Source organism: Suncus etruscus, chromosome 19, assembly GCF_024139225.1.
Source record: "Suncus etruscus isolate mSunEtr1 chromosome 19, mSunEtr1.pri.cur, whole genome shotgun sequence".
Taxonomy (NCBI): Eukaryota; Metazoa; Chordata; class Mammalia; order Eulipotyphla; family Soricidae; genus Suncus; species Suncus etruscus.
The window spans coordinates 32,461,412-32,474,069 of record NC_064866.1 but is presented as its reverse complement, the minus strand read 5'-3'; the positions used below and the strand labels follow the sequence as shown (position 1 = coordinate 32,474,069).

At 45.6% G+C, this 12,658-nt stretch overlaps 2 protein-coding genes across 5 annotated transcripts in view; one reads left to right on the top strand and one right to left on the bottom strand.

Annotated features, from left to right (window-relative positions):
- SQLE (squalene epoxidase) overlaps nt 1–12,658 on the bottom strand; it is a 767,303-nt gene that overhangs the window by 350,596 nt on the left and 404,049 nt on the right. The gene's annotated exons all lie outside the window — the stretch shown is intronic.
- The window catches only part of MTSS1 (MTSS I-BAR domain containing 1), a 152,365-nt gene that overhangs the window by 23,792 nt on the left and 115,915 nt on the right, over nt 1–12,658 (top strand). For all 4 annotated transcript variants that reach the window (XM_049765682.1, XM_049765683.1, XM_049765684.1 and 1 more), the window contains exon 2: nt 8,750–8,811. In XM_049765682.1, coding sequence (XP_049621639.1) covers nt 8,750–8,811 — 62 coding nt within the window. The remainder of the gene's footprint in view (nt 1–8,749; nt 8,812–12,658) is intronic.

Below are 12,658 nucleotides of genomic sequence, written 5' to 3'. Positions count from 1 at the left end.
ACCATGATGGATGGCCCAGATATTCCTGACACTGCAGTTAGCTAGCTCTGTCTGAGAATGCTCTGGGAGGGCTGGACATTAGGACCAGGTGTTGATAGTTAAGTCTCAAGATGGTAGCATCTCTGTGATATTGGGAGAGAGGACTAAGGAGGTGGTTAGTGTGGTGGGAGCCTGATTTGGAGTTCTGGAGGTACGAATGAGGGCCTATCTTTTGGGGAAATTCCATACCATCTCCTTCTCTTGGGATGAAGGCATGGACAGTAGAAGAGAGGATACGCAAGCAACTTGATGAGGGAGCCTAGAGGTGCTTGCAAACAGACTGACTTTCTCTTTCCAGTTCTCTGAGGAAGCATTTCCTTTCTCTTACATCCCCGTTCTGTTTCCTTTGAGCAGCCAAAGGTTCAACACCTCTTGACTCTCCACAGAAAGCCAAGTGTTTCTGGATTTGAGACACGGGGAGATATGCTTTGTCTCCCCCACTTTGTTGGCGACTTTGTACTTTGCTGAACCCAGGGGTGTTGGTGGGTTTTTGCCTTGTTTTCGGTTTTGGTGTGTCTGGGAAATTGTGAAACCTTTGTTCTCAGTGAAATCACACCAGAGAATAGTCTCTATATCCCCTTCTCTCTGGGGATGCCTTTCCAGGGATTTCCCTAACTGAATAGAGGCCAGTCAGAAACATGCCTTGGGGGAGGCCGTAGGAGAGAACATTCTGCAACTTTTCACAGGTGTGCAGGATAGAGAATTAAAGACTTTCGGAATTGCTTTGTGAGAGGGGAGCTCAGTGGCTTCATCTGTGGATTTTGTTGGAGCGTGTTTGGAAAAAGCCAGGCTTCTTCTACTCTGCTCCCCTCTCCCCCTTTTGTTTTCCTCTGGGGGCTACACCTATCGGTGCTTAGAGGCTACCTCGGCTCCTCACTCTCCTGGTGGAGTTCAGTGGACCATAAGGGATACTGGAGATCGAACCAGGATCAGCCACATGCAAGGCAACATCTCAGTTAGCTTTTCCCCCTTTTTTATTTTTCCCTTTTGTTGGTTTTTGGACCACACTTTTTGTGCTCAGATATTAACTCCTGGCTCTATATTTAGAAATTGCTCCTGTCAGGCTAGGGGAAAGGAGCATATAGGATGTTGGGGATTGAACTCAGGTTGGCTGCGTGTAAGGCAAATGACTTCCCTGCTGTGTTATCCCTTCAGCCCTCATTGGTTTGCTTTTTTTTTTTTTTTTTTTTTTTTGGTTTTTGGGCCACACCCGGCGGTGCTCAGGGGTTACTCCTGGCTGTCTGCTCAGAAATAGCTCCTGGCAGGCACGGGGGACCTTATGGGACACCGGGATTCGAACCAACCACCTTTGGTCCTGCTTTGCAAGGCAAACACCGCTGTGCTATCTCTCTGGGCCCCTGGTTTGCTTTTTTACCCTCTGCCATTCTCTTTTTCCCTCCTTTCTTGCCTCCTCCAAACTCATGAGTTTTTGTAGTACTATTTTCAAGTGGGCAGAGACTCTTTTCCTGGAAAGGAACTGAAATACTCTGGAACACCCCAGCAGCACCTCTCCTCTAAATGTTAATAGCATCTATACACTTAAAAATTCTCCAAAGCAGGGTTTTGTCTTCTGTTCTTAGAAGTTTTTTTAAAGAACCGATTAAATTACAGATTGCCTAAAGCAGGTGGGCCTGACACTCTGATAGACTGTCAAGTCTCATTAAGCCTGAGAGAGAGCTGCTTTTTGGCACGATGCTTCTGACTGAGTGGGTGTTCATAGGTGGGAAGGAGCAGTGTGCTGTACCCCTTGAGTGGAGAGGGGGACCCTCCTTTTGATGCTAATTTGGTGCAGACTGAAATGAGGTTCTGAGTGGAGGCAGAGACTTTTTTTAAAGTGGTTTGACTGTCGTTTCTGGCACGTTCATCTCCCACCTGACTACTCCTTCCGCCATTTTTTCTTGTGACCAACAGAGAAACTGTTGGGACTGGTGGCCTTGATTCCTTCCCAGAAAGAAGTACAGGCAGTGGACAGCTGTGTCTAGTCAGTTCTGCATGCAGGACTGAGAGGGCTGAGGGATTTTTTTTTTTTTTTTTTTTTGTTTTTGGGTCACACCCGGCAGCACTCGGTTTACTCCTGGCTCTACGCTCAGAATTCGCTCCTGGCGGGCTTGGGGGACCATATAGGATGCCGGAATTTGAACTGCCATCCTTCTGCATGCAAGGCAAATACCTTACCTCCATGCTATCTCTCCGGTCCCCTTTTTGTATGTTTTAAATAACAATCTATCATGTACATCTTTTAAAAAATATTTTTAAATGACATAAAATATTCTCATTCTCTTAAGATTTTCTTTATTATTATTATTTATTTTTAATAGTCTTTATTTAAGCACCATGATTACAAACATGTTTGTAGTTGGGTTTCAGTTATAAAAAAGAACACCCCCTTCACCAGTCCAGCCTTTCTACTACCAATGCCCTCCATCCCCCTCCTCCTATACCCTGTGCCTGTATTCAAAACAGGCATTCTATTTCACTCACTACCATTGTCGTGATAGTTGTTAGAGTAGTTATTTATCTTAGCTGCACCCACCTTACCACTCTTTGTGGTAAGCTTCATATTGTGAGCCAGTCCTTCCAGTGGTTGAGGGACATTTTAAAGTTCTCTCTCACCTGCCTGAATGGAGTTTCTGGGAGTTTGCCAAAATTTGGGCATGCCCACTCTGAGGCTCACAAATCTTTCCCTGGGCTTAATCCAGAGGGTTGACTCTTGGCTCTGTGTTCAGGAATCACTCCTGGCAGGCTCTGGGGACCACATGGGCTGTTGGGGGTCAAACTCAGGTTGGCTGGATGCAAAGCTAGTGCTCTACCCATTGCACTATCACCTTCATTCCAGCCCTTTGAAGTCATGACTCAGGCTGACACCAATGTAGAATTGATGTGCCCCATGCCCCAAAGCAAAGGGGAAACCCATGAGTCTGTCCAGAGCTTATGTGGCCAGACTTGGTTCTTATTCCTTCCCTGACTTCTCTGTTCTGTAATATTCAGGATGTTCAGTCATGATGATGGTATCACTTGTATTCTAGTGTTCATCGTGACAAAAAAGCAGGCCCTGGGGCGGGGGGGGGGGTGTCAGATGATTTCTCACGGAACTGTTCAGCCAGAACTGTACCAAGAATTCGAGATTCATGGCTTCCTGGCCTTGTGTGTGGAGTGTGTGTCCATGTGCAGTGAGCAAGCTGACTTTTTTCTTAGAAACCTCATGGCTCAGCATGGCGTCCCTCTCCAGGGGCTCTTTAGAGGCAGGTGGTTGGTGCTGGGAGAACCTAGTTCTTCTTCTGCTTTGTGTGGAAGAGGTGGGGGAGGTGTCACCTTTGTCTCAACATTGGTGGTCAGCTCTCAGAACATCCTTGGGCTTTTCGTGAAGCTTCACGTCCAGTGGATCAGAAAGAGAAGGGAAAGCCAAAGGAGGCAATGCTTGCTTGGTTAAACTCTTGTTCTCTTTATGTTGCTGACTGATGTCCATCCTCTGAACAGAGATCTCTTGAGTCCAGCCAAAGGACTCTGACCTCAGCCCTGATTTCTGTAATAATGTTCACATAGAACCTGGCTAAGGTGGTGATAAATACATGAGGTGTTTTCATTGGACTATTTTCCCCAAATTGTCTGATGGACCTGAGCAGAATGTTCTATTAACTTACATGGTAGCTAACAGAACATTCTGTTCTTGGGATGAAGAAATCCTGTAGGACCCTACCACGAAATGAAGTTGTGTGGCTTAGCAGTGTGGTGATGTGACCTGGGCCTGTGGTGTTGGTGTCAGTGGCTCAGGCAGGTCTGCTGGAGTCCCACAGAGTCCTCGCCCCTACTTCAGGGGAGCAGAACAAGGCTTAGAGCAAAAAATCCAGAGACTTACCATAGGGCCAAGCTGGTCTCCAGCTCTGCAAAATGCTGAGCTGTTGGGTGTCATCTGTGATATTAGGGGCTGTGAGTTCATGGAGCTATTTGCCACCATCTCTCATTTGATCTTAAAAATTTGGATAGTTGGGGCCGGCGAGGTGGCGCTAGAGATAAGGTGTCTGCCTTACAAGCGCTAGCCAAGGAAGGACCGTGGTTCGATCCCCATATGGTCTCCCCAAGCCAGGGGCAATTTCTGAGCGCTTAGCCAGGAGTAACCCCTGAGGATCAAATGGGTGTGGCCCGAAAAACCAAAAAAAAAAAATTTGGATAGTTGGAGCCAGAGAGATAGCACAGCAGTAGGGCATTTGCCTTGCATGCAGCCAATCCAAGATGGACGATGGTTCGATTCCCAGCATCCCATATGGTCCTGTGCCTGCCAGGAGCGGTTTCTGAGCGCTTAGCTAGGAGTAATCTCTGAGGATCAAATGGGTGTGGCCCGAAAAACCAAAAAAAAGAAAATTTGGATAGTTGGGGCCAGAGAGATAGCACAGCAGTAGGGCATTTGCCTTGCACGCAGCCAATCCAAGATGGACGATGGTTCAAATCCCAGCATCCCATATGGTCCTGTGCCTGCCAGGAGTAACCTCTGAGTGCCACCAGGTATAACCCAACCTCCCAAAATTTTTTTCATAGTTGGTGGAGAGATAGAACAGGAGATGGGGCTTTGTCTTGCTTGTTACTGACCACAGTGTGATTTCCTGTAACTTCATATGGTCCTCAGAGCATCTCTAGGAGTGATCCCTGAGCAAGAGCTAAAAGTGAGCCCTGAGCATTGCTGTTGTGACCCAAATACCAATGTCCCAATTTTTAAAGAGAGGGGCTGAAACAGAGCAAAGAGAGTAAGACACTTGTCTTGCGTGCTTCTGGCAGTATTTGAGTATCTGTCACCATGAATGGTACTTTGGACACTGCCAGGGCAGGTTCCTGAGCAAAAAGCCAGGAATAGCGCCTAAACACAGATATGGCCCAGATCCCTACCTCCTCAATTTTTTCTTTTGTTTTATTTTGGGGCACACCTGGCAGTATTCCCTTAAGGGCTACCCCCAGCTCTGAGTACAGTAGTTTGCTCCTGATAGGGCTGGAGGGCCGAGCAATGCCAGGGGTTGAACCAGGACGTCCCACATGCATAATATATACTCCATCCATTCCAGCTGTCTCTCTGGTCTTGTTAAAAATATATAGTTTTTAATGTGACGATCATTTTCATAAAAGTGATATGTGACCCGTATAAAAATGTTACAGCCATAGAGGAAGGTAAAAAGAAGAAAATTTTACAGATCCAAATTTTAGGCTTACCTCCCAGAAAGAAATAGCCCATTTTGATATTTGGTGGACAGTTTTCCAGATATCTGCTTGTCTATTCCCATACAGACTTGTTAGCTGGAGAAATGTCTCAATAGATACCTTTATAAAAAGGAATTCCTGCAATGCCTGATATTTTCAAAATAAGAACATGTTTAGCTTAAAAGAATGGAAACTGAAGAGGAACTGAAGTTGTTATTGAGCTTCAGAGAATATTCTCCAAAAGCAGTACATTTCTTAGAAATCGTGGTTCCGAGTAGGGATGGGTTTACCCTGGGGGAATCTGGCAAAGTCCAGACATTTTTTTGCTTGTCACCACCAAGGGAAGCTGTGAGTTATGGCATTTAGCGGCCTGAGGTCAGGATGTGTACTTAGGAGACTCCTGCAAAAGAGGATTTCTCGGGGCTGGAGCGGTGACGCTAGAGGTAAGGCATCTGCCTTGCAAGTGCTGTCCTAGGACGGACCGTGGTTCGATCCCTCGGTATTCCATATGGTCCCCCCAAACCAGGAGCGATTTCTGAGCGCATAGCCAGGAGTAACCCCTGAGCATCAATGAGTGTGGCCCAAACCTCCCCCCCCAAAAAAAAAAAAGGATTTCTCCCCAAAGTTCATAGTGTCAGATATTCTTCTTAGGGTAAGGAGGATTAAAACAGTGAGAAGGGTGAGTTAGGATGTGTCTTAGTTCTGTTGCAGTTTCCAGACTGTTTTGATTGGCCTTCCATCCTGAAAGACGAGAAGATTAACCTCCTCAACGTTTCTTCCTCCCACCTCCTCTTAACAATAGAATCAGAAGTTGGCAGATGTGGGTTTTAACCTATTTCAGGTTCTTATGTATCTCTTATGTTCTTAAGTGCCTCAGATGTTTAGTCTTATTTTTCTAAGTGATTCCATGCCAATATACTACTTCTCTGACCATAGCTTTCTGTCATCTAGGCTTTGCAGCATCAACTCTTGGCTGATTGGTTGTTTGATTCTTTTTTTTTTTTTTGGGTCACACCCATAGGTACTCAGGGGTTATTCCTGGCTCTGAACTCAGAAATCGCTTCTGGCAGGCACAGGGGACCAAATGGGATGCTGGGAATTGAACCCAGGTCTGTCCTGGCTAGGTTGCAAGCAAGTCCCTTCCTCTATGCTATCTCTGGCCCCGGTTATTTGATTCTTTTTTTTTTTTTTTTTTTTTTTTCGTTTTTGGGTCACACCCGGCAGTGCTCAGGGGTTACTCCTGGCTGTCTGCTCAGAAATAGCTCCTGGCAGGCACGGGGGACCATATGGGACACAGGATTTGAACCAAACACCTTAGGTCTTGGATCGGCTGATTGCAAGGCAAATGCCGCTGTGCTATCTCTCTGGGCCCGGTTATTTGATTCTTAAGATGAACTTGACATGTATGGGAGGTAGGGTGTCTTGCCCTATTTGGTTTGGGGTTTGTGACTGAGTCGCACACCTAAAACACCTAGAATTCTTTTTTTTTTTATATAAAGAAAAGACATAGTTGACACAGTTGATCATAATACATTTGTTTCAGGAAGAACAAAGGCAAAGTTATTAAAAAAAATAGAAAGAAAAACTAGAGATGAAAGAGAAAGGAAATAAGAAAAAGTTCAGTAGCAGTATATTTATGAAAATTGTTTAATCACCAATGAACTCATTAAAGCCCTAGCTAAAGGTTTAGTAAGCTCTTTTTTTTTTTTTTTTTTTTTTTTTTTAAGAATAAGAGTTAAATACAGTAGAAATGGTGTTAGAATGGCAATTGTTTGCATAGGCCCAACAAAATATGGAGGAAATGGAAAGGAAAAGCCTTGGCCTAAATGCGAGACCTTACCCCTGAAGTTTTCTGGCATAAGACCAGCTTTGGGCTCCAGGCATACTAGGTTGTCCAATCCGAGTCATTCTCTGTGGTCTCAGAAAAAAATCCGCCCCCCCCTCCCACATTTGCTGTTGTTAGTGTCAGGTTTCTGTAGTTAAAGATTCTGGATTCTATGCATATCCTACATTGAAATCAGGATGTATGTTTCACCTCACAATTAGAGGGCAATGCGGAGAACCCTGCCCTGAAAGCAGGTTGTTGTTAAGTCTTCTGGGTGTTAAGGGAATCCTTTTTGGAGTAAGTTGATGCCAGGGGAGGGCAGGGTCTTCCCTGGTAGAGGATTGCTTCTGGGTGATGTTATGGACAGCCATGGTTGTTTCATAGATGGTATCCCTGGTTCAGGGGTGAATGGACAATGCCCGTAGAACACCTAGAATTCTAAGGAATGGCAAGACAGGTTCCCATGGTCAGTTGAGTTTTGATTTGGGACTTGGAAGGAGAGCAATGGATGGGGTGTAGGTAATTCTTGGATATTGAGAAGCTTCCATGAAGAAGCAGCCTTGGTCTGAGCTTGGAGGTGCTCGGGAGGGTACATAAAGAACAGGTAGCGGGGCCAGAGAGATAGCATGGAGGTAAGGCACTTGCCTTTCATGCAGAAGGTCGGTGGTTCGAATCCCGGCATCCCCTATGGTCCCCTGAGCCTGCCAGGAGCAATTTCTGAGCATAGAGCCAGGAGTTACCTCTGAGTGCTGCTGGGTGTGACCCCAAAACAAATAAACAAGCAAACAAAAAGAACAGGTGGGGCCGGAAAGATAGCATGGAGGTAAGGCGTTTGCCTTTCATGCAGAAGGTCGGTGGTTCGAATCCCGGCATCCCATCTGGTCCCCTGAGCCTGCCAGGAGCGATTTCTGAGCATAGAGCCAGTAGTAACCCCTGAGTGCTGCCGGGTGTGACCCCCCCCCCAAAAAAAAAAAAAAAGAACAGATAGGCTACATGAAGAACAGGTTGGGGCTGAGGAGGCCAGTGAGTTCCCTTTGTGCTAGTGTGCTGAGGATTTGTATGTAGATCCTGGGTTCAATTCAAGCAAGCAGCTTCACTGCTATATTTAAGGCAGATCCCCACCTCGAGATCCTGGTAGCCTCTTACGCATGAGAGTGTACTATATGATAGTGTACTAGTCTATGGTCACCACTCCTGGGCAAGGAGCACCCTTGAATGCTGAGACAACATTTCTTGTGGTGCCAGAGACTAACCCCGCTCTCATGATGCAAGGCTTGTGCTGTGTCACTGAGCCACATCCCCCGTCTTACTCCAGGCCACACTTGATTCCCACCTCTTTGCTCCTGGAAGGGCCAGGGGCATGATCACTGGTACTCAGGGTAGAGCTTTATGTCTCGTGCACACCTTCAGTGGAAAAGCTCATGAACTCTGAGGCCAGGCAGTGATGTGTTAGAGTCAAGGCTATTTCAGTTGGTGTCTCGATGATGTTGTAGTGCAAGGAACGCACACGTTCTAATTCTTTTTTCCTGAGCCATCAACGTGTGTATAATTATGTGTGATCGGGGCAACTCATCGTAGATCACCACAGAAGAAAATATTCACAGATGGTTCTGTGTGATTGGAATTGGGGCTTCAGCGGACTTCTTAATCGGATGTCGAGGACGTCGTGACTTACTGGTTTATGCCTTTGCTTTCTTGCAGGGAAGCTATCCGGTTTGGGAAGACTTCATAAACAAAGCAGGAAAGTTGCAGTCTCAGCTCCGGTAAGGAGAACCTCAATCAGTCCCAGAGGAATGGTAGTAAGACCGAGGAGGGATCAGGCAGCATGTCCTACAGATGCGTGCTATTTCCAGAAATGAGACAGAGAAGCAATGCCACTTACGTGGCCTATGTCCTGGCTGCTGGTTCCCATCTGTGCCGAAGCTCGAACTCTTACCTGCTCTGGCTTTGGAGGGTCAAAGGAAGTATTCTGTAGGTCACAGCAGGCAGCATTTTTGTAAGACTGAAGTGCTAGCCACATGCTCACTTAATTAAATCTGACAATTTAGAGTAGAAGCTGCTTGAGATAAACAGAATAACTTTTCCAAAAGTCACGTTGCACTGGCAATAGTACAATGGGTAGGGTAGGTAATGTCTAGCATATGGCTGACCATGATTTGATCACCCCATATAGTCCCCTGAACCATACCAGGAGTGAGTTTTGAGCGCAGAGGCAGAATGTAATCCCGGAACACTGCTGTTATTAACCCTGTACCCCAAGTACACACACACACACACACACACACACACACACACACACACACACACACACACACACACACACACACACACACATCCCATTTATTAGGGTATCATTTAATTTACTCACAATGCCTAGAAACCACTAATCTATAGAAATAGTGGGAAATAGCTGGGCTAGGGTTGGAAAAGGAGGTTTACTGTTTATGGGCATGAGGGATACTCTAACATGGGATTGTGGTAGTGTTTATTACTCAACTTTTACTTTTAAGAAAACATCCTGATTGCTGAGGCCTGAGCAGTAGGACAGCAGGTAGGGCACTTGCCTTGCATGCAGCTGACCCAGATTTGATCCCCAGCACCCCCCCCCCAATGGTTCCCCAATCACTCCATAAATAATTCTTTAGGCAGACCCAAGAATTAGCCCTGAGCATCAGTGGGAGTGGCCCAAAATTAAAAAAATTTCACTCCTGAGTGAGTATAATAGGATACAAATCAAGATTCTACCACCTTCCCGGCCCCAAGGGTTCTAAAGTGCATTTAAAAACCACCCTGTTCTTGTACTGAACTCCTCTAGGACTATGACTGTTGTTGAGTCTTAGGCTTTTTCCTATGTCCTTCTGTATGAGTTAGAAGATACTTGGCATCTTGTTTGATCTATTGGCCATTTTTGGTCAGCAGGGTTCTTTCAAGTTTAGGGTTACCTGTGGAACAGGAAGTGTTAACGAGCAGTTGTTTATAATCTCTTCCCTGCTTGTGGGGGGAGGCATTAGTTGGATGAGGGAGGTTGGTCTTCCTAGGAACAAAGCAGGAAGCAGTTTCTTCAGATAAAATCCATATGGGTGACAGCAGGGACGTCAGTCAGTTTAGGAACCTGGACCTCAGACTTCTGGAGAAGTGTGAAGGTCGTAAGCTGCAGGTTAGGGCTTTTCCTGTCTCTCCTGTAGATAAGGGGGAGAAACTGGGAAAGACATGTTATGCAATTGCTTTGTGGGCCTGGCATTTCCATACTGGAACCTTTTAGGGCAGAAGTGAGCATCTGACAGGGAGGGGCCTCCAGGACAGGGTTTTTTGTTCAGTGTCAAGTTCTTTCCTGTTTCTTGGCCTGAGAACTTGCCATGCCATTTTATTCTGGATCAGGTACCATCTTCTCTGCTCAGAAAACAAGACCTTCACCTGAGGTATTATCCACTGGCCTCACCTTTTTTAGCTGTCACAACTCCCCACTCTGTTTCTTGGCCCCATTTTCATGTCTTTCAGAGGTCGGTATCAAACGTGTAGGTATCTCCTCCTATAGTAAAACTGAGGAACAGTGAGGACACAAACTCCTTTCTCTGGTGGGGGCATGTCTGACATTGCTGGAGAACCAATGGTGTCAGGGATCAAACCTGCGACTCCCCCTGTGTTCTGGCCCCCATACAGTGTTTCTGATCCAGTTTCAGTTGTCTAAGCTGATCAGCCTTCGTGTCCTTCAAGTCAGGGCTGACTAAGGAATAGCTTTTCTTCCCTTCCCCTTTTACTAAAGAGGAAGTTAAAACTTGTTTAACTGCCTTATTTTGGGGAAGTGGATTCCTGAGTGGGGTTCAGGATACCCAGGGACTACGCCCAGCAATTTTTTTTGTTTTGTTTTTGGGCCACACCTGGCAGTGCTCTGGGGTTACTTCTGCATAGGAATTAACTCCTGGCAGCTCTTGAGGTACCATCTGGAATGCCAGAGATTGAACCCAGGTTGACTACGTGCAAGGCAAATGCCCTACCTGCTGTGCTATCTCTCTGGCCTCGACTCTGAGCAGTTCATGGTCAGCAGGGCTTATGACTCAGTGCTCAGGCCCAAGGACATGGAACTGCTTGGGCCCTGCAATGCCAGGGATGACCCCCAGAAGGTGCTTCGGGAATTCCAGGGGTATAGCCCAGTGATGCTTGCGGGGGACCATTTGATAGTGGAGATTGAATTGGGGTTGACTGCATGCAAGGCATAAGCTTTAGTCCCCCTTACCCTCAACACCCTCAACAACCTCTCTAGCCCAGTTTTCTCTCTCAGATATACTAAAGATTCGGTTCTTTCTCAAATGTACTAGAGAAGATTTGTAGTAATCTTACTTTATCCCACTAGTATGAAGTACAATTTAAAAACAAAACAAAACAAAATACAACCACCAACATTTCAGCCTCCATCAGGCCAGGATCATTTGAGTTGTTGAATTACCAACACCTGAGACCCTTCTAGGTGCCTTATGTACGTTTCAATATTTAGTATTTTGAGAAAAGATAAAGAAAAAATGGGACAAGAGGCAAATAAGCCTGGGAGTGTTTACGTTGATTTGCTGCCTTTTGGACTAAGCTGTCCAAATGCACCCTGGTCAGTGAGATATGACTCATTGGAAAGAAGGCTCAAAGTCCCTTGATGCTTCAGTCCTTGCCCATTCTTTTCAGCAAAGCCTAGGGAACCTGGACTGAGGACTATATACAAGGCACTTTATTGTGTAGGGTTTTAATTGTAAATCAGTTAAGCCCCAGGGTATTGGATTAAGTTCACTTTTCCAGGGCTTGCCTTTGAAATCAACTCTTAACTAGTTTTTATTTCTTATTTTTTTTTTTGGTTTTGGAGCCATAACCGGTGAGGCTCAGGGGTTGGGTTACTCCTGGCTATGCTCTCAGAAATCACTCCTGACTCAGAGAACCATATGGCATGCTGGTGATCGAACCCAGGTCTGTCCTGGGCCAGCTGTGTGCAAGGCAAATGCCCTACTGCTGTGCTATCATTCAGGCCCCTAGTTTTTAATTTTTCAAACTTCTGAAAATTATGGTAAACAGCATGAATCTTTTTAATGTCTGTTTTGGAAGTATTTTAAACTCTGCTTTTAAATTTTTTTAAACTAGTTAATTAGATTTGTGATTTAGAAAGTTAGTCATAATAGAGATTTAGACATACAGCCCCACTGATCCTACCAACAGTGTGTCAGCCTCTCTCCACCATTGTTTCTTCCCACATGTCCTCTTCCTAGCTCGCCATCTTGACAGGCATGTTTTGAAGTTTGGTGGTTAAATTTTGGGTCTCATGATTTTAGTGATATTGACTTCTTGGTTTGGATATGTAGCTCTATCCTTCCTTAACACAGTTGATGTACTAGAATCTCCCTGATCCTTGCTCTTGATTATTTCATGACCATCTTTCTCCCTCTCTGCTCTATCTTTTTTCTTCTCACTATTTGCTGGGGCCAAGAGTGATCTTGGTAGACCCCTTTATGGGAATCTCCCTTATGGGAATCCCCATTGCATTCCCTCATGCAGTGATTCTAAATACCACATACAAATGATATCATCTTGTATTGGTCCTTCTGCTGGTATCATGTTAGATGAAGAAAATCAGCT